The 26,076-nt window shown below is 45.3% G+C and overlaps 1 protein-coding gene across 1 annotated transcript in view; it reads left to right on the top strand.

The window, feature by feature from the left end:
* Positions 1-2,336: 2,336 nt before the first annotated feature.
* LOC149341546 (adipokinetic hormone/corazonin-related peptide receptor variant I-like) overlaps positions 2,337-26,076 on the top strand; it is a 180,078-nt gene continuing 156,338 nt past the window's right edge. The window contains exon 1 of the mRNA XM_089543640.1: positions 2,337-3,558. Coding sequence (XP_089399766.1) covers positions 3,001-3,558 — 558 coding nt within the window. The 5' untranslated portion in view covers positions 2,337-3,000. The remainder of the gene's footprint in view (positions 3,559-26,076) is intronic.

Below are 26,076 nucleotides of genomic sequence, written 5' to 3'. Positions count from 1 at the left end.
GAGAGCTGCAGACTCTGCGATGGATTGTCTTGATTACATGAGTATAGGATGTGCGGTGTGTCTGCCTTAGGTGCCCACAGAGAGGAAAGACGGGGCTGAACTCCTCTGGGAACCACGTGGAGTACATGTACGGATTAAAGAAAGCATGTGTTTGGAGCTGTCGCCAACTGACTTGTTGTGTTGTACTTAGAGATCTATGTGGGTCTGGGAAGATTTGTCTTTCTTTCTTGAAGTGGGCAGTAATTTCTTTGTAGGTTGTCACTCGCTTCTTGGTCGACCTGATCTCAGGGTAGCGCACCTCCCGGTTAACCATGAATCCTCGGGAAAATTTGTGCGCTGCCTCGTTGCCAGGATGGTCCGAATGGGCGGGGACTCAGATCAATATTATCTGGCAGGTATTGGAGATTTTTTGTCAGATTTTGATGGCTGCGGAGTGTGCTCTTCCTTTTGCAAAATTTTGAATTGCGGCTTTAGAGTCGCTGATTATGTATTTGGCAGTGGTGGAGGTAATGGCTAAAGTTATGGCAGCTTCTTCGGCCTCCTCCGGAAATTTTGTTTTATCGATTGTCGCCGATGCAAGAGGAGAACCTCGATGATCGACAACTGCCAGAAAAAAGGCGTCTCTGTCCGCATGTTCTGCCACGTCCACATGCGCCGTGTCTTTCTGAACTGAACATCTTTCATGAAGTTTTTGTGCCCTAGCCTTTCTTCTGTCGGTATCGTAGTGTGGATGCATGGTTTTTGGGCAGAGGACGGTCTATTAAGTGTTCGTGCACGTATCTTGGAATTGGCAAAGTGTTTGTACGGATTCCTTCGTATTTTATTCCTGCTTTCTTGAGGATGAAAAGTCCCGTTTCAGTGCCTGATAGTCTCTCGTATTGTGCGGTGAGGTGTGCTTTCATCATTTCCGCTAAGGTGTTAGAATTCATAACTGTAGTAGTTTTTCATTTGGAGTATGACGACGGAGGTTGAGCGCAATTTTGTAGGACTCTCTAATTAGAGAATCCAGGTCGTCTCTTTCTCTAACTGTGACGGTGACGTATGGTGTAGAGTAGATGACTCTGCTAAAAACGAAGGCTTGTATTAGTTTCCTGGCCTCGGCTTCTTTAACTCCTCCTCGCCTATTCGCGATGCGTCTCATGAGGAGGGAGATTGGGTTGGCGGGGTTTCTCAGTTTCTTAATTATTGTGTCGTTATTCTGGTTTGACTGTATGGGCATTCCCAGGATTCTTAGTGTTTCCACTCCTGGGATGGCTGCCCCTTCCGCGTAGATTTTGATCTCAGGCGCTTTATTCTTTCTATGACGCTTTCGGTGTTGGATGAGGACTTCAAATTTTTTAGGGGAACACGCGAGTCCCGCGGCTTGTGCCTCCTCTACTACTACATCTGCCGCTTGTTGCGGCGTATCTTGTATAATGCCGATACTCCCCTTGGTGGTCCAAAGGATGATATCGTCCGCGTACAAAGAGTGTTCTAGGTCTGGGAGTTTTGCGATTGCGTGTGCCATTTTGATGAGGGTTATATTGATAAGAAAGGGGAGAGGACCGATCCTTGCTGCGTACCTCTGTCTCCTAAACTAAAGGTGTCGGATTTGATTGCGCCAATTTGAATTTTAACCGTTCTATCAGAGAGAAAGTCCTTGGTGCAGTTAAACGCTCTTTCGGCAACATTCAGCGCTGAAAGAGATTCTATTATTGCTTTGTGTTTGACGTTATCAAACGCTTTCGTTAAATCTAGAGCTAGGATTGCCCTGGGGCTCCTTTCTTGCTCCTGAGATAGGACTTTGTTTGCTAGTATGAGCATGGTATCCTGTGTTGATAAATGTGGTCAAAAGCCGACCATAGTGTGTGGATATAAATTCTCATTCTGCATGTGGGGCTGGAGTCTGTCTAGTATGACGTGCTCTAACAGTTTTCCTATGGAAGAAGTAGGCGAAATAGGTCTGAGGTTTTCAAGCGCGAGCTGTTTTCCCGGTTTTGGGATGAATTTAACGATGTCATGTTTCCAAGCCGCTGGGAGTTTTCCCTCCCTCCAACACTCGTTCGCAAAGTCCGTGAGGGCTGTGATGGAAGCGTCGTCTAGGTTTCTGAGTGCCTTATTTTTAATGCCGTCTTCTCCCGGGGCAGATGTCGTGCGTAACTTAAGGAGGGCTGCGCTTATTTCCGCGATCGTTATGCCAGCGTCCCGCTAGAAAAAGGCGTTTCGCATCTTTCGAATCCGCGCCGCCGCTCGCGATTGGTCGGGAGGTGCGCGCGCGCGTTTCGGTCGATGGCGCTCCCAAGCGCCAGCGCGTTCCCGGTTGGGACCCCAGCGCTCAGTTGGAACAGAGAGCGCGCGGCGACAGCTGGCCTCGGGACTGGATGCGTGGATCAAGTAGCGTGCACGTTTCAACGTACCTCGGCGGATGAATCGCGGCTTTCGTTCCTCGGATATCTTATCGTATGTGCACTTGGAAACAGCGGTGAATGTGCGTCAGTGATACCACGGTTGTTCTAAACGCTTGGGAACGAAAAAGTCGCAAGGAGACGGTTTCAGCCGTGAAACAACTTTAGTTGATTGGTGCTGTGTGTTTTACGTCTTGTATCTTTAAAAAGGAGAGATTGAAGATTTCGTTCTAATGTGTTATTTTTGTGGACTGTGTGCCAAGCGGAACATCCTCTTCTACTTTATGTGGCACAATCAGTACTCAATGAAGAAGGAAGTGGTGCTGTTCAGGCGATAAAAATTCCTGTCCCCGGGAATTCGTGTCTTTCGTGCTCCCGACGACGGCCGAAGAAACGTGGCGTGAACACCAACAGCGAAAGAGCTTGTGCGCAACACGTGGCGTTTCCAAGTGTCGTGCGTGCGAGGTGAACAATGAATCAGGCCCCTCTGTGTGGTTCCAGAAGTGCGCTGAGCACAAATTATGCGTATTCGTTCTCGACAGTGACCCCGTAGATATTGAGGCCCGGATGATAAATTTAAAGTAGAGTGAAGGACACCGGTGAGTTGATTACCCGAATGCGGAGCTCTGCTGCTTCGCTGAGTCGGCACGAAATGCTGGCTGAGAACTCCAGCCAGCCAGAAAGCGAACTCTGGCTGCAGCAAGATGACAGCAGCCAGAACGCTTCTTCCGTACCTCTCGTTTTGGGCGAAGAACTGACGTTCAGCACGCAGTCTCTGGTGCAGGTGATCATATATTGCATTCTCTTCGTATTAGCCGGAGCGGGCAACGTTCCTGTGTTCATCAGCCTGCTCAACAAGCGACATCGCAAGTCCCGTATCAAGCTCATGATCCTGCACTTGGCCATCGCCGATCTTCTCGTGACTTTCGTGATGATACCCCTCGAGGTGGCCTGGAGGCTCACAGTGCAGTGGGCCGCGGGAAACGCTATGTGCAAACTGATGCAGATGCTCCGCGCGTTCGGCCCGTACTTGTCTTCCGCTGTGCTGGTGTGCATTAGTGTGGACCGCTACTTCGCCGTGTTGCACCCGCTTAAGGTGCACAGCGGGCACCGTCGGGGCAGGATAATGCTCATCATCGCCTGGAACACAAGCCTCATTTGTAGCCTGCCGCAGGTAGGTTGCATATGTGTTGAAGAGCTTCCTGTGAAGTTGCGTTTGCTGCGTGAGGTGCATGTTTCTTGTACAAATGCTATTTTTTTTTCTTAATGGTTTGGGAGACGATGTCAATAGCACTTACGGTCTCCTTGCGACAAGCCCTTGCTTTTTATGCAGCTCTGGCGTGCAGGTTTTTCATCACAATTATGTATCGGCGATCACAAGAAATAAAGCTGGTTCGGAGAGTTCTGGTAGAAGGAAGCTTTTTTGTTTATTGATTCGCAGAAATATAAAGCTGATACACTCATCCGTAAGTGATTCCGCTTGGTTTAGACCGTACTTCATGATTTTTAATGGGCTTTGCGTATCGAATGCCTGAATATGCAAAGAAGTGCATTTTTTCATTGTGAGACTGCGCACGTCTTACGATTGAACCAGGAGTTGCCCCCCCCCCCCCCCCCCCCCCCCCCCTTTTATAAACACTAACCATTCCGCCAAGCAATGGCAGAGGTGATGAGGCGATTTTAGAAAAGGACTTATAGCATGCAGTCAAATTATGTGAAAGAGCTCACTTCAGGCCACATGCAGTTACGAAAGCCGAACCCAGCAGCTTTCGTTCGCTTTTATGTAAACGGTACGCCTTGGGCAGCGATTATGATTTAAAAAAAAAATGAAAGACACAGGAGAGTTCAGACTACTCTCCTTTATTCATACTTGCTCCGAGAAGCTAAGTGTAAAAATGGCATCGGTGAAAATCCTGGAATTTTCAGCTGTTCCAGTGGACCGCTGTGTTGCCCATTCACCCCTATAACCGGCGAAAACTTGTGCGATTTTTTTCGAAAAAAAAAAATCAGGAGAAATGACTTTCGCTTTGGGCGGGTGTGCGCGATTACCGCATTATTTTTATGCGACTACGTCTAAGAGTTTTGCAATTTTCGTCCCGCCTTTCTGCTTATGTTGTTACCAGCGTTCACGTGCTGCGGTTTCTAAGAATAGAAAGAACCATCGCGGTGCGATGTCAAACATGACCAGGAACAGCCACATAGTCGCCGTTCAAACTTTTATCATTGCTCTTCTGGGTTGACACAAGAATGCATTTTTTAGATTTATTTCGTACCAGGATGATTGAACGTCAGCCCAGTAGATGCGTGCGCATTGTGCCACTTTTCCTTAACGGTGACAAAGCATGAGTGTGTGAAAGCTAATTACAGGTACCCTATTTCAATCAATTGAAGCCTAAATTCGCTATGTTGCTGAAATGGGGTTAGGGAGGAACCGTGCATGCTTTCGAGTGTCGCAGGAGTGTTATCATTTCTTTATAATGTTCTTTTGAAAAAGTGTTATGCAATATAAAAATACTGCAGTCAACACTACGTGACATCTGGTGGAGGTGCGGGGTATCGATCCCCGTACCTCTCGCCAAGATGTCACGTAGTGGTGACTGCAGTACGGTGAACAGGAAAACAGCGAGAATGTCTTCGAAACGAAACTCTTTATTCGGGCTGACTTGCGCCCGCAAAGAACTGAATCACTCGGCGGCGGCGTAGCAACAAGCGTGCTCGGCGGTCGTCGAACAGAATGACCGCCGCTGTCGGCCGTGCTCTTTTTAAAGCTGATAGCGAAACTTCGGGATAGAGCTTTAGAAGTTACTAGAACATTCTGGCGCAAACTAGAACCGGCTCCGTCCGGATGCGATCAATCGAGATAAATCTAGGCGCGTCTTGCGTCCCAAACAAAGCGATAAAGCGGCGTGCCGACAGCCTTGAAGCATGAACAAATAAACACAACAAACAAACGCTACAAATATTCGCGGCAATATATACAATGTAAAAATACCAGGAATAAAACAAACTATACTTTTGGGACATGCGGTGGAATTTTATATCGAGTTAATAGGGCAAGCGACCAGTTGCAATAATGTAATCATGAAGGTAGCCGCAAATATTGCTTAACGAGAATCACGTGGCGCTCGCACCAAATGAGACAAGAACTGGTAGAGACAAAGGTTACGAGCGAATCTCCTCCTTTACTTCAGCTTTTTTCTCTACCTGTGCATATTCTACTAATTCTATGCCTTTTGCAAATTTTAGTTCCGCGAACACAGAAAGCTATACAGTTTTATGAACGGACCTTTGCCAGCTGCACTCGTGCCTAAGGCTAACCAACAAGCCCTGACCCCCTAATATAACGGCGTGTAACAGCATCTGCATTGCACTTATCATTATTATCAATGCAAAAATATTTTAGTTAGGTTGTCGTCTACAGTAACTGGAAAAAATATTGCAAAAAATGCTCAGCATGCCAAAGTGAGCAGTCAAGGAACAAAGCACCTCAGAACATGGACATCCTATGGCGTCTTTAATTTCGGCCGTGCACCACCTACGTCCTCGTTTTTTATCTGAAATAAAAGTACGAAAAAAGTGAAATTCAGCGGTGCCAAAAAAAGAAGCTTTTCGTACCGAATTCACTTTTGATTTTTTTTTTACTCCCATTAATAAAACTCTTGACAAAACATGTTCTCATATAAGGATGACAGGGCCGAAATGGGTAGCAGAGCAACGTTTGCGCAGGTTTTTGCCGCTCCTGAACTAACACGGCGGCCTTCAACCAGCTAAAAAGGCGCCAGAAACAAAAATTCAGTTCCCTTCCTACGTAATTACTGATAGATTAATGAAAGAATAGTTTTGAATGTAACTTGAAATTTCATTGGGCGATGTTCCTCGCTTGGCTGCTTGGAACTCAGTAAACTGAATGAATGACTTATAGCACACAAATGTTTCCTAAATAATAGAATCACAAGTGTGAATTCAAAGCACCTTACGAATACTATAAAAAATCAGAAATCCGGGACCAAAAATATGATCAATCTAAAGATAGTAGTACACGAATAAACTGCTATTTATTATTATTTTATTATTATTTACACAATACTCCTGCCCGAGAGCAGAGTGGGCAACATTACATGACAGCCGAAGATATAACAACTGCCAGTACGTCAAAATTCCACAAATAAACTTTCCACAAGAATCTGCAATGCGCACAAAGAACATGAAGACAATAAGAGGTAGGCACGCGTAGGCAATAAACGGAGACAGATTTTTAAATAAAAAGGACCTCACAGGCAAACAAGAATTGGAGAAAGCCGTAGAGAAACTTTGAGAAGAATCGACTGTTGGGAGAGTTGGTGCATGACTCGAGGATACAAGGCGCAAGAGAGGACAGGACGAACGAAGAAGGAACACGGACAGGGCGCTTACTGCAACCGGACACCAAAGCATCTACCTGGTGGAACTGTCAGCAGACGTCAAAGATCACGCATGGAATAACTAAAGATAGACAGCAAGGCTCACAGAACCGGCCCTAGCCTCGCAAGGCAGTCTTAAACCGATGAGTGTTTGCAGGGAAAAAGAAAAGTTTGAGATATTTAATATCGCACTTTACGTCGGTGCAGCTACCACCCTAAAGTGCAGTTGAGCGTGTTTGTAGAAATTACGTATTGCTATATCTCTTCCCTTGATATGCTTGCATACACGCACACACAAATATTGCAGTAGATCGCAGGGTTATGCAATGAGATGTTTCTTCATCAGGGTTCGTGCACTGAAACCTGATAAAAGGAGTAAGGCAACCGATAAAGGCATAGCGAAATTTTATCATTCTAGAATAACTCTCCTGGATATGCCTCCAGAATTTAATGTATTGTCCCGAAGTGGAGAGGTGAAAGCGATGGCGTTACGGAATCTGATCTTCTGTAAGTTCCCTCTTCATACGAGGCAACTCGCTGAGACCATCCTGAGCAACTATGCTTTTGAACAGCAGTTTATGCAAGACTTTTCGGTTATGACATACGACAACGGTGACTCCAGTGCTATTCTGCCTGAAGGAGGTCGCTCGTATAGATGAGGCAGTAGTGACATCAGCGAATGCTGGCAATGCTGAAAATTTTCGTCTGTCTACAAGCGCGTGCTGTACAAGCAAACAGAAAGCAAATTCACAAGGAAACAAAAACAGTGAACCTAAAAGAAACAAAATCATATCAAAGCCGACAGCACTCGAAGAAAAAAACATTTGTGTCGCGGAACTATGGCAAAAGTAGAAAACCAGTCTAGCATGCACGCGCCTAAGTCGCCAAATCCAATAGCCATAAAGTGTTGAAGGACTTCAACCTTGGTGCACAAAATCTTCGGTTGGATCAAAGGGGATACTTGCGTGGGCCGCTAGGATAAAGAAGCGACAGAAGAGAAAAGACAAAGCAGAAACGGCTCCGCTCCACCCATCGGGAAATTTTTATGCCCCGTAGAAGCGAAGTAAAGGTACTTGAAAAGTCGCAGGATTATTTGATTGTCTCGAAACAATCTGTTTCTACAACGAACAGGTTTTAGCCCTTCGTGTTGCAGCGGAATGCATGTTTCGTAACTGATTAGCACTTGCTCCGCTAAAGAGGGAGCTCGATAAATTTTTGCAAATCGCTAGATTAATTTCTTCAGTGCGCGGATGAGGGCCGTCATAACGAAGAGATTTATGGTTACGCGAAGCACTTTATTTTATCCGTCCTATTTATTTCGTTGTTTGAGTAAAATATAGACGTCACTTACAAAGGATGTTCAGCAATAAGTGGTCACGATTAAGAGGACCGTAATCAGAACTGCTATGATTAAGTAAAGCTGGATGGCGAAAGTGCACAGGTTATTAGTTCCCTTCATATTGTAGCAAAGCGAAGTACAGAGAAGTTTTTCAAAAAACATAGGAGGAGATTCGTTTTTCGGGTCGTTTGGCAATCAATCCCCGTCAAAATGCTGGCTGCCTGTGGCCCTCACTCAGGGAGAAGTCGTTATTTGGTTCATCAGGAGAAAGCCAACTCTTCAGTGCGGCAGCGGCGAATTACGTGGGTGCGGAGCCTGCGCTAACGAGGATCTAATTAGCAGCGTGCTCGGACCGTCTGTCGGCTTATTACCACTAATGAATTGAGCGAGGACGCGTAGCTTAAATCGTAAAACGTTCGTACTGTTGCGCGGCAGCAAGATGGAGAAGATAGAAAAGTGGCGTGAGAAATGGCGATGACAGGATTTAATCGCTGCTGGGAGTTGCACAAACACAAAATTTCCCATTCTGCTCCTTTCCGCCGCCCCATTTTCGTCATAGTTGTGCGTTTTCTTGCAGTAATATGATTGTTCCGCAGCAGAAAATATAAGACAAAGAAGAAGGAAGTGAAACCTTATTACAATCCGTAAGTGTCGCACCATCTTTAACATCGCCTTGAGGGCACGGTTTAACACAACCGTATTTGAAAAAATGATCGGACGTGGAACTAATTTTCTAGATCAATCCTTTCAGCGGCATAAATCACACTGAAAGGCAAGAACTACAGTTATCGTTCTTGAAAGCAATATGGTTGCGCCTGATTTCAGGAGTACTCGATGTTGGGCTACTTTGTTCATCATAAAATTTTGAATGGCGCAAAGGAACAAACACAGGAAGACACGGAGACAGAAAGTCGCTTTTTCTGTCTCCGTGTCTTTCTTTGTTTGTTCCTTTGCGCCATTCAAAATTCTATAATTTTAAAATTTTTTGATTGACTGTGTCGAATTTAGGTTGCTTGTATTTGCCGAATATTGTTCGACCGCGCTAATGCGCTAATTAGCGCAACAAACTTGCCTAACAAGCTGCTGAGAGAAATTAATAAGGAGCCTTCGCGCTGAGTGCGCATTGATGTGCACTTTGTTAGAAAGAGCAAGGAGTCTTACCTCCATCCGTGCAATCTTCCAGCCTCCGTTCTTGAAATTGTCTATGAGCTTTGCTCCGAGTTCTGGCTGATTTGGACACAGTAGAATTTTTGGCCAAAGGGACGCCACTCCGCAGCAGCGCCCCGAATCACTCAATACTCTAGACGGAAAAGAGCAAAAAGGGAGTAAAGTTGGCCTCTAGCGTACGCTTTTATTAAGGTGAAAGCCTTTAATGCCTCATGCTGTCGTTAGCAGCCGTGTCGGCAGCCCTGTCGGCAGCCCTGTCGGCAGCCGTGTCGGCAGATGTGTCCGCGTTTTCACGGGTGTCCACCGAGATATGCGAGACAGTTACTGCTTAATTTCCTTTCCTCAAATACAATTTTCAGTTTCTTCATTACGGGCCCTCTTTCTCTTTCTTTTTTCACTCCCACTTCCTCCATTCCTGTGCGGTGCGATTCGGGTGTCCACCGAGATGACAGAGAATTACTGCACCATTTCCTTTCCTCAAAAAGCGTTGCGTTCAAAGGGCAAGGCATCGCGCCGAACCGGTGGTGGCGTTCCGAGACTGCCTGGCAGCACTACAACACGCTGTCGCGTTCCACTCCTAAAGACAAAGCTTAAGAGTCATTAATTAGCAGTTAATTAGTATTTGGTCAATAATCAGTAATTAGCCACTAATTAGTAATTTGTCATTACTTCGTCATCAATTATGTGTGACGTCACCAGTGTCACATAGGCAAAGTGGTGCGGAAAACGCTTTCGCCTCTACGCACTTTCGACCAACGTTGCTTTAGACAGTCAAAGTGCCCCTGAATTTTTAAAAAAGGGTGTGCTCTAGGGGTCAGCTTATTCTCTTTTTTTACTCCCATATAGGCGTATTAACGTTTAGAGTGCATGGGCGATCCACGCGCGCTGATAAGCGTCGTTTGCTCCGCAAGTAGTCCGCCAGCATGCTCGGAAAGCGTTGTAAGAGTTTGCCTGTAAAATCTTTTCAATAAAATCTCTTGCTTACATATTTGCGCGGTAACGGGTTAGGACAGACCCCAAGCGTCATTGCGTGAGTTGCCTGGCGCCTGAAAAACAGAGAGAACTTTGCGAATAGAAATTTTCTACGCTGTAGTCGAACGCTTGCAGGATTTTTATTGAGACAAGACGGTGTCCCTTAGGTCATCTCAGTGTGCATGCATACCGTTTCTTGGACGCTAATTGCTGTCTCGTAATTAGGAGGAAAAAAAACGATCAAGAACAGTATCTCATAAAGCCGCGAGCATCGGCTGCATTGACCTTAGGTGTATATCGTTTCTTTCAATTAATGCGGCTGAGCGATAATTAATGGGCTCATGATTTTAACTGGTACACAAAAAAAGTTTTCCCCTACTTTTCTTGTTGTTCGAATCCCTTGTTTCGATCTCCGTACGCGCTGTGGATACATTAAAATATTTTCAGGCTGCTGTCCCTTATTCGAGTTTTTTACTGATTTAATATGGTCGTATGTTTCTTGCACTTCTGAACAGCTCGAAATTGCTTTTAATGAAGTAGGTACTTCTGAGGGCAGTAGGGATGTATATCACGTGGCTCTGCGTCTGTCCCTGCTCTTGCAATCCCTTTTGGGGTCTTCGCCTAGCAGGAGCACCAAGGATCGAAACGGCGGACTTGACATGCCTCTAGATAAAAACAGTCAACTCATGACGTGTCTCAGGAACAAACGCTGCCAGAAAATGGTGCAGCAATGAATTACAACTGACGCTGGAGTGGTTAGCCTAGTCGACAATATTAGCTTCCGACAGTACACAGCATATTCACTAGACTCAGAAATATTTCATGTTTTAGTTAAGCAGAAGTGCCGAACTTCATGCACATCCCTCTAAGAGCGCAAAGAAAGAAAACATTCAAGGTTTATGTGTTATGTGCATTATAAGAGGTTGAATATAAACGCGACTTTCGCCCATTATAAGCAACCTGACTACTTATAGGCATCAGTGGCACTTCATCCTCATGAACGGATATTCGTTGAAACAACGCGTGTGAAATAACTCGGATTATTAATAAATCTGAAACAATGTTTTGGTTCAGCGTCCGAAGCTATCGATTCCCATTAGATGCCGATGAGGTGAACTCGAAGCGAAAGACTTTGGATAGCGCACCCTAACATTGTTTTTTTTTAGCTGTTTCCTCAGGCCTGTCACTCTTTTACGTTACTGGCTGCTATATCACTTAAACCGCGCACCGCCACACACTGAATTAAATGCAGTACCAACTGCGACGGCCACGAAAGCATCCGAGCATCGTTTTTTCCGCTCACTGTACAATGTTGCCCGGAGACCGACGCACAATGCCGTCAGTAATAACTGCAGCAATGCAAGGCCGAATAGACACAATGGGAGAGACGGCTTGTCTTGTATCTTGTAGCATGCACGTCGTAGCACGCAGGATGCGCTAGCTGCAGGATCGCCTGTCGCAGCACTATTCTTATGTCTGAGGGCATGCAGATGCAAGGCGGAGGAGATGCAACAAGTAAGTAATAAACGTAAAAAGAGAGCAGCCAATCAACCCTGGAGTGACACAGTCAACAGGTGACACAGAGACGTGAATATGACATACTACGTAAAAAAAAAAAAAAAACGGCAGCTATTTGTTTCGTACTGGCTTGAACTTTGCGTCAGCCCTCACAAGCGTTTTCCTTAGCTCATAAAGAGGTCATTAAGAGGGATTGATGTTAGGGATATAAATTCTAATGCAGGCCAGATAAAACACGGACGTCTCGGAGGCGATGAGTGATAACGAAACGCTGTTTTCTTGTTGCTAACAGTATTGTAGCCTTTGTTGAGCATGTACAGTATACAAATGGACGACATGTAAGACGGCCTTTTCAGGTCATGCATTTTTTTACATCAAAAATAAAGTGCTTTGGAAATATTGCCAGGAATATAATGAATTTTGCTGCTCGCACTCCATCTATGATACGGGATACTCTAAGTAAAATCAGTTTGTCATTTTAATTTCTCTATACCACATGTTTGTGCACTTTCTCATTATTACAGGTCAAAATATAAAGTAAACAAAGCATTATTGGGATAGCAATACAGCACTGAGGTCACTAAATTCTTGTAACTGAGCGCATCGTCACCAGTTTTCTTTTCCCTTTTTTTTCCAAGTTATTTTAACATTATACCGAGAGAAGGAGGAACACATGTCAATCAGTCTACTGCATCTCATGTAGAAATCGAAGGCGGTAAGGACCGTAACAGAGCTTCAAACAAAGGCACAAATTACGAAGTTTAGCCGTGAAGATCATTTGGCAGACTTCAGCTTAAGTGTACTGTCGATCGAAATTCCTAGCAAGGTAGTTCGTCTAGAGAAAATAACAGTAATGCATTTGACTACATATTGTGTACGGCTGCACAGTGGGCGTTCTGTCCAATTTTGAGACCATGGGAAGAATTTACAAAGTGCTGAAACCACGAAAATTCTCATTGCTTTTTGTTCGTAAACCACCAATCGTTTGTCACAATACCTAATGACACTGCAGCAAAGCACCAGCTGGATTTCAAGGGCCAGTTGGTTTAACGTCATTGTCTATCCCTGCTCAAGAGCTGTGGTCATGTTGCGTCATTTCGTGGCCATAATTTGAGCCAGCCAGAGATAAAAATAGAAATAACTTCTCATGCCCATGGAATCGAGGGTGGAGGGCCTCGGTGGCCATCATCGTAAAGCTAGTCGCAGCCAACACAGTGGGGGTCGACCTTGCGCACCTCCTCCCCTCTTCATCCTTTCTGGTGCTATAAAGCGTGCAGCCAGTGATGAGAACCTTTCACGCCACGCTTACGCTATACGGAGCCGCTGAAAAAAGTCCCGGACGGGAGCAGCAATAACGATGACAAGCGGTGACCGAGCGTGAGCTCTAGGCGCAGGCAAGCAGGCTTAACAACTGCGGCTTATATAGTCGGATGCAGCCTGCAATAATTCTGTGCGGTTTGTTGGCCTTGCTATGTTTGTCGGAAAGCTTCTCGTCTGGCGACGCCACACTTCAGTGCGAGAAATATCTGCGCGTTGTGTGTTTTTTTTTCGTTTTTTTTTTTGACGTGGGAGGGGAGGAGAAGGGTGTTGAAGAATGCGTTAGAAAGCCACACTTTTTGGGCTGGTTGGTCTGAGATGATGTCATGCTGGAACTTATAACAGGTTTTTAATGCGAGGACGCTCAGACAAAAATGCATTCATGACCTATCTACTCAATTTTATAGCCGATATAAGCACCGTTTATTACCACCGCCCAAGAAGAGCGGAAAATAAAGTAAATATAAATAGGCAAAAGCTATAAAACCGCAAAGTAGAAGCACTCAAGAGGAAAAAAACATACCATAACGAGCCGACTGAAAATCTTGCATAAATTCCTTCAAGAAAGCAGATTTTTTATCCATAAGTGAAATGAACGGCATCTTTGCGCGCGCATACGTCGCCTTTCCGGGTTTGGAAAGAAAACAATTTTTCATTTCTGTTGTCTTTTCGCTCTGCAAACAAATCTTGCGTTATGAATGAGTGGACAATGGCAGCGGCTTTTGCATAGTATAGCCTTTTGCCTGCCATATGCTCAATTTTTACACTCAGGCTCGTTCGTAAGGCATTTGCTCTCTCGCCCAATCATTAGAACACTGCCCTGTTTTGTGTTTCTAATAAATACTGAGGGGAATCACGAAATATAAAGCTATTTATTTTATTTGCGCAAGGATTTTTTGCTCTTACAGATTTTCTCCTTGAAGCTTGCACGATAAGCACAGAGAGAGATAGAGAGGAAGAGGGAAGACAAGGATGTTAGCCAGAAGGATGGTCTGATTGGTGCACTGGAGAAGAGGAATGCGGGAAATGATAAATTAAAGAGATAATAGGTGGTTAGCGCAGTCCGAATTTATCATTATAAGTAGAATTTTTATGCATAGAAGCAATTCAGTGACATGTTATTCAGTGGCAGTAAGTAGCGTCACCGTATAAGAGAGTCTTGGCCTGCATGATCTACGTAGCTTGTTCTTGTTTTGGCGCAACTAGGGACATAAAATCGAGTGGGATTTCCCGCCGGGCAAGTTAGGGAATTTTTTGGCAGGAAGTCTACACTACGCACAGATAACAGGAACACAGATGAGCGCGCGTGTCCTGTGGTCAGCTCGTGTTCATGCTGTGTAGAGCGAACTTCAACCCCACTAAAAAAGTAGTTTAAGACATGAAATTCATTGCAGTTGAATTTTTATTGCGCTGAAAAATAATGATGCGATGAGGTCAAGAAAAAGCTTCGAGAACAGCTTGAGCAGCCCTGACCTTCTCAGAACACAAGGCCTGCCTGCCTCAAAGACCGTGCAAATACGTATAAGCACGCTTAAATAAGTGATACTACATCGAGCGAAAAGGCAAGCAAAACTTTTAGAACACAAACGAAAAACAAGACATCATGGCACACCACTATACACACTTAATTAGAAGTTCTTACTGCGAGTTTTTATTTCTTTAATATCTGATCTAGAATAATAGGAAACAAAAATTTTAACATTTTGTGCCCGACAATTTCTTTTTGTGCATTTGGTCAAATTCCAGTGCTTGAAGCTTACACACGTTATAAGAGAAGTTTTCAGTAACATTGTTAAACCTGTTATGAAGTGATTACATTTTACGAATTCGGGTTTATAAAGGCGGTAGAGTTTATAATTGTACATGAATATAATCTTTACAATGTTCTGCTTTTTGCAAGGTGATATGTTTGCTAATGTTTCGAGCTGTTCTTATGGAGGAATCGTTGGTATGATAAAAGGTAAGCACCTATACAATGCAACGTAGTTTGATGCATATCACCTGCACATTCTCGTTTAAGTCTCAATTTATCAAAAACAAGGACGAGCAGGAAGTGCTTCTGCTACACATTTATACCTTTAAAGAAGATTTAGAATCTCCAAGGACACGGTGATGGCAAACTTGTCGAATACTTTGATCAACTGATTACCATGCACGAAGCCCATGCAATAAGGCATTTTAGAAGCATCCCAGCTTCTACGTAGCGACTATGATGAAAGTCGTATCATTTCTTTTTTATGTCGGACCTCTTAAAAATGTGACAGTCAGCGCAGCACATTTTGCGGTTGCGTCGAAAAAGCAAGTGGATTGACTTGCCTTTCTAAAGAACGTAATGCACTTCTAAGCACTTATTAGCAACCATATTAGTGGCATCAGCACATATAAGCATAAGTTTGAGTTAATAGGGGCAGAAATTTTCCTTTCTGCATCGGGAATTTCAAAATTTTTATATGCGACATTTCTCAGTTCACAGCGAAACGTTCGAAACAGTGAAATATATTTCAATCATGTTTATGGGACCTACGTTATCAAACAAAAGAAAGCTTGAAAAATATCTTTGGCACAATTTTTAGTTCGAGTCTCAGGAAGATATCATACGGGGTGATGCAAATTTTAGTTTTGACTTTAAAATCCAAACGCAAAGTTTGTGGCAAGTTACGAAGCCTAGCCCTGCACCGTAAATCTGGCTCGGTGCAATATTCTCAAAGCCTGAAATATTTCCTTGTAAGAGACAAGTAGTTGAAAACGGCGGCAGCCTTCAGAAAGAAAACATTATGTATCAGCGAGAGTAAAGCAGGTAGCGAAAAATACACACCGCGAATAAGGGCGGTTGCGCTTTCTCAGGCAGCGCCAAGGCTATTCGGATCCGTCTGACCCTCCGAACTCAGATGAGCCACCCTATATAGTGTCGAACGAGGACCGGGAAGGATTCACGAAAAACATATTTCAAACCAGCTTTAACCCGTTTGACGCAGCCCTTACAGGAAGGGGGCCACTACTGTCTATAACAAAACAAATCAGCGCACGTTTCGTTGTCTGTGCGTGCATGTGCATGCGTATTTATTGTGAGTCTGCTTTTCTGAATGATGAATGGCTTCGTAAAGCCTATTTTTCGGACTCCAGAAAAGCTAACCCCAAGCTGCGAAATTTATGGAAAGGGGAAGCGTAAAAAGAAGAATTTACTTCGAGGGTTGAAGTGACAATTCTGCGTCCTGCCCTACATTTTTTCAGACACATTCGCAAGGCAAGGATTTTTTGTTCTCGAGGTTTGAGTAAGGCGTTTCAGAGAAACACCTGCCTGAGGAAGCACGTCGCGTAGTGTGCATTTGTAGGAGTTCGATGCATGTTAGGCTTTTCATGCAGTATTTTTTTATTTGTTACTAGCCGTAGAAACACGAATCCGAGGAAAACCGGCGCTTTCTTAGTTTAATACGTTTGGAGGATCATATAAAGGCTTCGGGGATTGGGCTTCGTTGTAGTAGTAGACGAGTGACTTTCAAAACAAAAAGCTGAATAGCCTCACAAAAGCGTGATAACCACGCTGCCAGTTAGAATGGATGATTGCTTTGTCTGCCGGCTAAAAAGAGTTAGGCATGTGCATGCGTTTCTGTGAGTGGGCCGTATCGATTCAGAAAGCGCGGGACCGAGTCCGGGGCAGTGGTGTTAAACTAAGGTCAACCAGACATAACTAAAGTAAACATGCACTGTATGATTCACAAAAATTCAACTCTACTGCACAAGACGTGCACAGACTCTCCCGTATAAATGTCTAAAGCATGTGAAGGCTGTGGTTTGTAAAGTAAATAGTGCGCACCAAAAGTCATTGCAGACCAGCCAAAGTTAAAGAATATGGGTCTCGAGTCATGGGTCTTTTTGCATGTTTCTAATGAATCCGCTTGAACGCGCACTAAATGCTTACGCTAAACAAACTTCTGTCCTCGACTTCCTCTGTAAGCACTTGAAACCAATATTGTGTTTATCCTATTTACGAAACCTACATTAAGAGAGCTTAAATGAAGCCTTTTCTCCACGGCGGAAATGACACGTTAAACCACTGTCGTTGCTCTGAGTAATGGCTTCCATACCTTAGCTGTCAGTATTAGTTACTCGAAACCCTTTCTGAGGGCTTTACTGGTGATGTTTCTGTTTTAACATATTGCCCCTATTATTCTGGCCGACCTCTTTTCCTTCGTTTCTATCTATATGCGCTTTAGTAGGTTTGAGCAGTATTCGAAATGTCAGCGATAAAGGACCACCATCAGGTTTTCTCCTCTGCATTGGTCGACCCTCGAACGGCTGCAAAATAGGGCAGATAGGGGTCGTTTTTCAAGACAACAAATCAGGGGTGCCGTGTGGAAGGTGCCAAAGAAGATACCTATAGATCGCTCACGAAACGCGCGAGGTCACTCTTATCAAGCATCCCTCGGGGACCCTGCCGATGAATCCTCCTTCGTGCATTTCTCATTTATATTAATTTTTACCATCCAACTAGTGAATGGTGCATTTCAATCGATTGCATGCAAAGTAGAGTATACAGAGTGTTTTAACTTGGTGTGTAATAAAGGCTAAAAAAAGGAACTTTTTTTTTTAGAAAAAGCTCATTCTTGTCATTTGCGAAAAAAGGTTTGCCACTTGAAATATGTGAGGGACTGAACGGCATGAAGCGAAAGCTAAAAATGGCGAAATAGTTCTGAGAAGGATATCAGGAAAGAAAAGAGAGTAGTGGGCCTTGCTGACGCCACCCATGAAAACGGGTTTTATGATAAAAGAGGTCTTATTGTGAGGCCTTAGTTAGCCTTTCCTATATTATTGCACGTTTTAAAAAATTTGTTGAATGATAAAGAAAGTGTTAGAAAGGGAAGAAATAAAGTATTTAAAAAACTCAAGAAATGATAAAATGCTGCAAAGAACAATGTCGTTAAATTTCGCTGTTTTCCCCAGTTTAAAATAATGTCAAATTACTACAGTGTTTTAATGCGATAACATTACAGGTCCCGTCCACGAGAAATGTCAGCTTCTATCCGTCGGTGTCACGAAAAAGCAGGTGGGCCAGCTCCCGCACCTGTCCCCCGGTGGCTATGTTTCAAGCAGCCACCTTCCGAGGCAGCGGCGCATCGCTTAACCGCTGCACCACTGCGCCAGTAGTGGTATCAGAACTCCCAGCGATCTGTCAATCAGAGTGAAGGAATACTTGCGCGGTAGAGATCACTAATAGCACTCTACACTTAAGGATAGTTTAAGCGTCGTCAAAGTTGTGCGTGCGTGCGTGCGTGCGTCCGTGCGTGCGTGCGTGCCTGTGCGTGCCTGTGCGTGCCTGTGCGTGCGTGTGCGTGTGCGTGACCTTGTGGTAGAGCATCCGCCTCGCATTCGGGAGGTGCTGGGTTCGATCTCCAGTGCCGCCGGGTACCCACCGGTTTCTGTAATGGGTACAAGATTTCCCCTGGCCTGGTGCTCGGCTCTTCTAGGGTGAGGTGCTTGGGAAAAGGGTCGTAGACCAAATAGTCGCCTTGACGGATGAGAGATAAGTTCCCCCGTCAAGCAACCCTAAATCCGCATCGTGCGGTAGAAGCCCTACTTGTGGCCCCTTTTTTTTTCTCGCAAGTCAGACAGCCGGAAAAGCCGGCATGTCTAGTCAGCTGTGATACTCTGAAGTTTTCTCTTCGGAACGAAGGATCGCTTACAGTGTTTGTCTTGAGACACGCTGGTTAGAGCGTACGAGTTTTGAGTCGGAACTCCTCACTTTGCAGTGAAACACGAACCACATTTGCAGGCTGAGTGCTCCAAACTGGGTTGCCCCCGAAAGGGCGCAGCGGTGTTTGCGGAGCCTCCTCCAAGCGCACACCCCTGAAGAAGCCGGGCGCCGGGCCGGGGGTGGCTTGTACCCATTTTTACCGGTGGGTGTCCGGCGGTGGGTTTCGAACCAACCACCTCCCGCAGCCGAAGCGGACGCCCAGACCACTAGGCCACGACTGTGTGTGCGTGTGCGTGTGCGTGTGCGTGTGCGCGTGCGCGTGCGCGTGCGTGTGTGCATGTGTGTGTGTGTGTGTGTGTGTGTGTGTGTGTGTGTGTGTGTGTGTGTGTGTGTGTGTGTGTGTGTGTGTGTGTGTGTGTGTGTGTGTGTGTGTGTGTGTGTGTGTGTGTGTGCGCGCGTGTGCGTGTGCGTGTGGGTGCGTGTGGGTGCGTGTGGGTGCGGGTGCGTGCGTGCGTGTGTGTCTGTAACACACACACGCACACACGCAGTAACAACAATAACAATAAAACAGCAATAACAACAAAATATTCCCCTTGTTTTCTTTCACCTCTTTTACAGAGCAAGAAATCTGCACAAATAACGAAAGCACCATTCGCATTCGGATTAGATTTTTCAGTGGCCTATGGTAGTGGGCTGATAGCACGGCAAAAAAAGTGATAGCTCAATAAAGAACATTGGCTGAGAGAAGTGTTTCCCACTAGTGCGATTTAGGCCGTGTTTTCAGTGGCACGCGTTATTTAGCACCATTTTTGCTGAGACAAGGTGTCCGTAAAACATATGATTCCGCTGACTTCGATCTTTTTCCGAGGCCATATTTGAGGAGTGCTCTGCACTGGCCACTCAACAAAACTGAAGACGATGATAATTACCACGTTTATTCACTGCACAAGACCCATCGCACAAGAAGTGGAAGGAGGCTTTGTCCAACTAAAACCTTACTCAAAGCTGGAAGACCAGCTATGCCTGGGGGCCGGGAGAGAGTTACTGCAGTCTCCGTTGGGGCCCTGTACTAGGTGCTCCACCCCAACCGCCACAGAAGGCTTCTAATAAACATTTTTCATTCATTTCAGTACGATCATTGCTATTAACAAGTTTATACTTCGTGGTTATGGTTTAGAAAAGACGCAGTGTTAAAGCAAGCGAGTTGCTCCGTTTTATTTTATATTTTTGCAAAGCTCTTTGTGTTGCTAACCTTAGCTTTTTAACCCGTTATAAGTGTGAAAAAACTCATACGCTTTCCAACCCCGACCATGAATCTTCTCTCGATCTTACTTTCGCCGTTGCCTAGCAACAGAGGCGGCATGCTAAGTTAAAAGAAATCAAATAAATATCCACGATTACGAGTCGAGCCGGCGGCGGCGTGAACAGATGAGCTTCACAGTTCGCTGCGAGAGAGTACTAGGCTATCGCCACACTTTTCTTCTTTATTGCATGGAAATCAATGCCGATGAGCTATGTAGACACATACGCACGTAGACACATACTATTCCACAATGCAGACACACATTCTCCTATCTTCGTACACAGCACACCAGCCGCAGTACACCTTATGTTAAACTGCAACACACTCTCGCGCTTTGAACTACACGTCGTCGCCTCCATCAAGTTCCATCTGCGGACCAAACAGATCAGAGCAATTTAACCTCGATCAGAGTTTAAAGTGACTCTAATACCATCGCCAGACGTGCCAACGACCCATAAAAGCAAAACCATGAGCCAACCAGGCTAAACAGTTGCTTTCACATGTCTACGCGATTTAAGTACGTGAAAACCCTACTGATCACGAATGTAAAGAACTGCCCACTGACATTTTTAATGGCTCCGCATTGGCGTTATCATACGATTAACTGAAAGTGAGCGTCATGCGTTCGTTGCGAGAAGGCATACTCTTAAGTGCACAAATATCGTGTCCTCTGCCGCATCGACGCAGAAATGAAACACCGAACTGTTTTCTTTTTCCTAACACGCACATGCCCTTCACGCTAGGTCCCAGAATTGACCATTAAGCGTTCCTCTCAGTCCGCAAATTGTTTGCTGCTCGGTTGTTATCTTCTTTCTTTCTTTTGAGAGCAGTGCGCACACTAGGATCCCAGGGGATGCGGTCCCTCGGATACATAAAAATAGTGCCGCGGGTGATATATGTCGCGCAGTAAAATGCGTAGCAGAGTATCATAGTTACGCGCGATCGTGACGACACCCGCGAGAGAGCATTCTCCTGCCCTCTTCTCGCCTTTTGCTCTTATTGTTTTTTTTTTACGGCTGGGAAAAGCGAGCCCCGCAAGGCAACACCAGCAAGCCGTGCCGACGAATTCAATGGCCTTTCGCGGTCTGTCCTCACGTATAAGGCCTGGTTTATTCCCTTCGTTGTCACGCTTTCAACGGCAGAAGTTTTAATGGCCGTAGTGAGGTGTGACACCCTGTTTAGTTTTAATGTTTTTAGTCGCACTGGACAGGTAGAATATACGTAAGACGACGAAATGGTAGGCCGTTGACGAATTTCCGAGCGCAATATCGTCGCATTTCCGAGCGAAATATCATCGGCGTTGCAGTGAAGATGGGAAAAAGTTAAACTATTGCGAAAAATGTAAAAAAATAAAGAAAGCATTGCTCGCTTTTTACCCAGCTTAAATCGCTTGGTTCCAAAACTTCCCCTATCGCAAATTTTTCGACATTTAAAAAGAAGACACATCATTTTTGGGAACAGTTTTTTTTTTCTCTCATTTGTGGATCTCTATTCAAGGATCTCAGGCATATTATAGTCGAAGATGCTGCAAGAAACGACCACTGTAGCCCGAAACGCGCAGTGCAAAATGAAAGCTGCAGAGGAGGATAGAGGAGGATGCATCAGGCCTTTAAAAACCATTCTGTTTCACGCGTTGTAGTGTCTCTCGCAGGATTGAGTGCCCGCCGTAGTGGATGTGTGGTTAGGGTGCTCAGTAACTGAGCCGCAGTTCCCGGGTTCGATCCCGGTCGCGGCGGCCGCGTTTATATGGAGGCGAAACGCAAAAGCGCCCGTGTGCTGTGCGATCTCAGTGCGCGTTAAAGATCCTCAGTTGATCAAAATTATTCCGGAGACCTCCACTACGGCACCTCTTTCTCACTTTCTTCTTCCACTCCCACCTTCCTCTCTTCCTTACGGCGCGGTTGAGGTGTTCTATCTAGAAGTGAAGCAGTTACTGCGTCATTTACTTTATTCAAAAGCTACTAACTTTAGGAGTGATTGTTAAAAGCGCGCGTACATCAGCTGGCACGATAGTGAGTGTATCAGAAAGCTTGCAAAGAAAGCGTATACAGTTCGCGAACGTCGTTTAACCGCGCTATCCTTACTCTTCTCAAGAAAAGAAATGATTTTTCGGATGATTTACTTCGTCACTTATCGGTGGACGCCTGAACTGCTTCACGAGGGAAGCGTTGAAGGAGGCAGTGATGTAAGAAAGAGAGAAAGCGGTTCCGTAGTGGAGTCCTCCAGAATAATTTCGATCACATCGGGATCTTTAACGTGGTTTGACATTGTAGAGCATACGCGCGCTAAAGGCACCCGTGTGTTCTCCATCCCAGTCGCGGCGATTGCGTTTCGATGGAGGCGAAATGCAAAACATGCCTGTGTGCTGTGTCATGTCAGTGTATGTTAAAAAATCCCAGATGGTCGAAATTAATCCGAAGCCCTCTCGGACGACACCGCTGTACTCCATCCATTCCCCAACAGCGTCTCCGAGGTGTCTTACGAGAGTGAGGTTTCCGTTCTTCAAAAAGCAATGTACTTTTGCTATTTTGAAGGATAACGAAACTTTGAAACACGTGTTCATTCTTTTCTCACTTTTTTCTTTGGTATGATTCGCGGATTTTATGATTTGTGGGTGCATGCGCATTGGAATGACCTTTCAGTTTTGTAAGTTGGACGGGAGTAACACTTTTTGTTGAGCTTGCTGGAGCGTCATTTTTTGGGCAAAAAATTAGAGCGACAATAGGCGTTCACAAGGGAACAGTGCGCTATTATTACGCAAGGGATTGGAAGCTATATAATCTTTCTATAGTGGCTATCAAGTCACTGTCCTCTGGAGCTCTCATAACTAACACTATGAACGCGTGCTCAGTTGACAGTTGAGTTTTTCGATCCTAGCAAGTACAAATAGAAAAAAAAAAAACAGAGGCGTAATAAAGATGTTGCGGTCTGACAAAAGTCGCAGTAGGTATTGGCGACTTTTCGAACACGACAAAAGAAAACGGGATCACAAGAAGAGGAGGAGAAACACAAACTGTTGAAGGAAGAAAGACGGGGTGCTCATCTGTGCACTTCATGTGTCGTCAAGTCTCCAGAGGCTCACTCGAGCAGCAAGCCTGTCCTGAGTGGCTAGGGCGCGTCAGGAGAAAGCGCTATATACTGCTAAATCACGGCACAGTTTATTTTGTGAAGCGTCCGAACGCAGAAACTGTGTAACGCGTAAGCAGCCTCGCTGCTTTGCGTTCCCAGCCATCCTTGGTAGAAGACAAGAGGTGTCGTCCCGAGCAGTATGTAGAATGGACAAACTTTTATGTAGAGCATTTTCTGCGAACAACCGCTTTAGATTACTTTTTTTACGTAATACTGTAGCCCGCGGTTCCGGAATCTTTTCGCATGGACGTCGATCCAACCTACGCGCCAGCTTGGTGCCAGGCCGTTGAAATTATGCCTCTGTCTCGATACTGCCCTGAGGGGTGGCGGAAACCGGAATGAAATCCTCGGAGTAGCCACAGCTGGTTGGTTTTCATCGTCATTGAGAAAAGAATGCAGGTCACGAAGGTGCCTAAGTAATTCAGAAAAGAAAGAAGACAAAGATACTGAGATTCCCTATTATTGCGAAACAGACAATGGGAGGCACCAAACTCTGATCGAGCGATCTCTTCAAAATGCTTCATCCTCTAGGTCTGAGCATGCGCAAAACAATAGCTTGGCGGGATGAAGGTGCAGGCGAGCGGTGATTTGTGCCAGGCACGACCATGGACCCCAGTGGCCGTTGTCAACACTGGCATAGCCCGTAGAGAGTTCCAGTTGAAAAATGGCTGTGGCTTAGCTTGGTTAAGCCCGGTAATTGCGAAAGCAATATCCGTAGCTACGTCATGGTTCAGCTGGTAGTGTAGCTGGTGGTGGTGCTTGTGGTTAGACTTGTGGTGATGCATCGGTTATGCAATGCAATGCAATCCAATTCAATCCAATCCAATCCAATCGAATATGCTAATTGGTAGCTACCGGCCTCGCTACGCGACGGGCTGAAAGTGCAACTAGTATTGCTTTCGCAATAAAAAATTAGCGCATCTGCTGCACCATTCGATATTAACCAAAACTGGGCGCTGATCACCAGCATTAAGCGACTCCAAACCGGCTCGGTAACCTGCGAAGCAGCTGCAACCGACAGCACGCCGCAGACTATAGTATTTTCTGCTATCCAGCCGTTTATTTGTTAACGTATAAATAATCATTTGCCGTAATGCGTTGCTGTGTAGGTAAGAGGAAGTTGATCGCCGGCGAAGCCTGCCTGCATTGGTAAATGCTCGTTGCTAATGCGGCGTCAAGGTGAAGGTTGCGCAAACACGGGAATAAATCATTTGCCGTAATGCGTTGCTGTGTAGGTAAGAGGAAGTTGATCGCCGGCGAAGCCTGCCTGCATTGGTAAATGCTCGTTGCTAATGCGGCGTCAAGGTGAAGGTTGCGCAAACACGGGAATAAATCATTTGTCGTAATGCGTTGCTGTGTAGGTAAGAGGAAGTTGATCGCCGGCGAAGCCTGCCTGCATCGGTAAATGCTCGTTGCTAATGCGGCGTCAAGGTGAAAGTTGCGCAAACACGGGAATAAATCATTTGCCGTAATGCGTTGCTGTGTAGGTAAGAGGAAGTTGATCGCCGGCGAAGCCTGCCTGCATTGGTAAATGCTCGTTGCTAATGCGGCGTCAAGGTGAAGGTTGCGCAAACACGGGAATAAATCATTTGCCGTAATGCGTTGCTGTGTAGGTAAGAGGAAGTTGATCGCCGGCGAAGCCTGCCTGCATTGATAAATGCTCGTTGCTAATGCGGCGTCAAGGTGAAGGTTGCGCAAACACGGGAATAAATCATTTGTCGTAATGCGTTGCTGTGTAGGTAAGAGGAAGTTGATCGCCGGCGAAGCCTGCCTGCATCGGTAAATGCTCGTTGCTAATGCGGCGTCAAGGTGAAAGTTGCGCAAACACGGGAATAAATCATTTGTCGTAATGCGTTGCTGTGTAGGTAAGAGGAAGTTGATCGCCGGCGAAGCCTGCCTGCATTGGTAAATGCTCGTTGCTAATGCGGCGTCAAGGTGAAGGTTGCGCAAACACGGACGAGCCACAATGAAGAGACACAGAGACACACACAGGCGCTTGTGTGTCCCTGTGCCTCTTCATTGAGGTTCGTCCCGCGTTTACGCAACCTTAACCTTAACAGTAACATTTACCAACTAGGCCCAACCGAAGTTTTATTAATACCGCATGGTCAGAAAACGGTCGCCGGCGTCTTGCACTAGAAACGAGGCTCTCAAGACAGTTTCGTTTAGCTCTTAGAAGAGGAGACTTTGTTGGAACAGCGAGAACGATAAAGAACTGTCAACAAGGTGCTGTTAATGTGTTCTCATTTTAAAACCCGCATTTGCCTCCGTTACGTACGGTAATCTCAACTGCTCCCATTTCTTTAGATGTGAATTTAAAAGCCCAGCGCGGAAATCCTTGGGTTTATAGGTGTCGCCAAAGAGCTTACAGCTTCGTCACAAGCCGCGTTTGCAAAAGACACTTTAACACGCAGAATTTTGTTTCTGTCGAAGGTACGCATAATTAATGAAGATCAGTTGTTTTTCGTACTAGTTGGGCACCATCACACTTCCAACTGTGATAATCCGAAGGACTACCCTTTTCAAATGATGAACAGTAGAAGAACAAATTTGAACAGCTGTTCGAATCCGATGCCAGAACTAAGAACAGAGCAAAATATTGTTTACCATTTCCATCATACAGTAGGGCAACTAAAACGGGTGCTCTGAAACTGTCAATGTTCCGCCAGACATAACAACCAGCACAAAACGTCATGAAGAAAAAAAAATAATGCAACACGTCGTACGCCTGCTTATGCCTTTTTAGTTCTTTGGTTCATGTTGCTTCGCGCTGTCAATTATGTCTTGCTGGATTAATTGCAAAGTAGGCTATCCATTCTTTATGCTTTATATTGGACGTTTTGCGCTTGTAATTG

This window comes from Amblyomma mixtum, chromosome 5 (genome assembly GCF_055824585.1).
Source record: "Amblyomma mixtum isolate Tamu chromosome 5, ASM5582458v1, whole genome shotgun sequence".
Classification (NCBI taxonomy): domain Eukaryota; kingdom Metazoa; phylum Arthropoda; class Arachnida; order Ixodida; family Ixodidae; genus Amblyomma; species Amblyomma mixtum.
The sequence above is the reverse complement of the archived record's forward strand: the minus strand, read 5'-3'. Positions and strand labels throughout refer to the sequence as shown.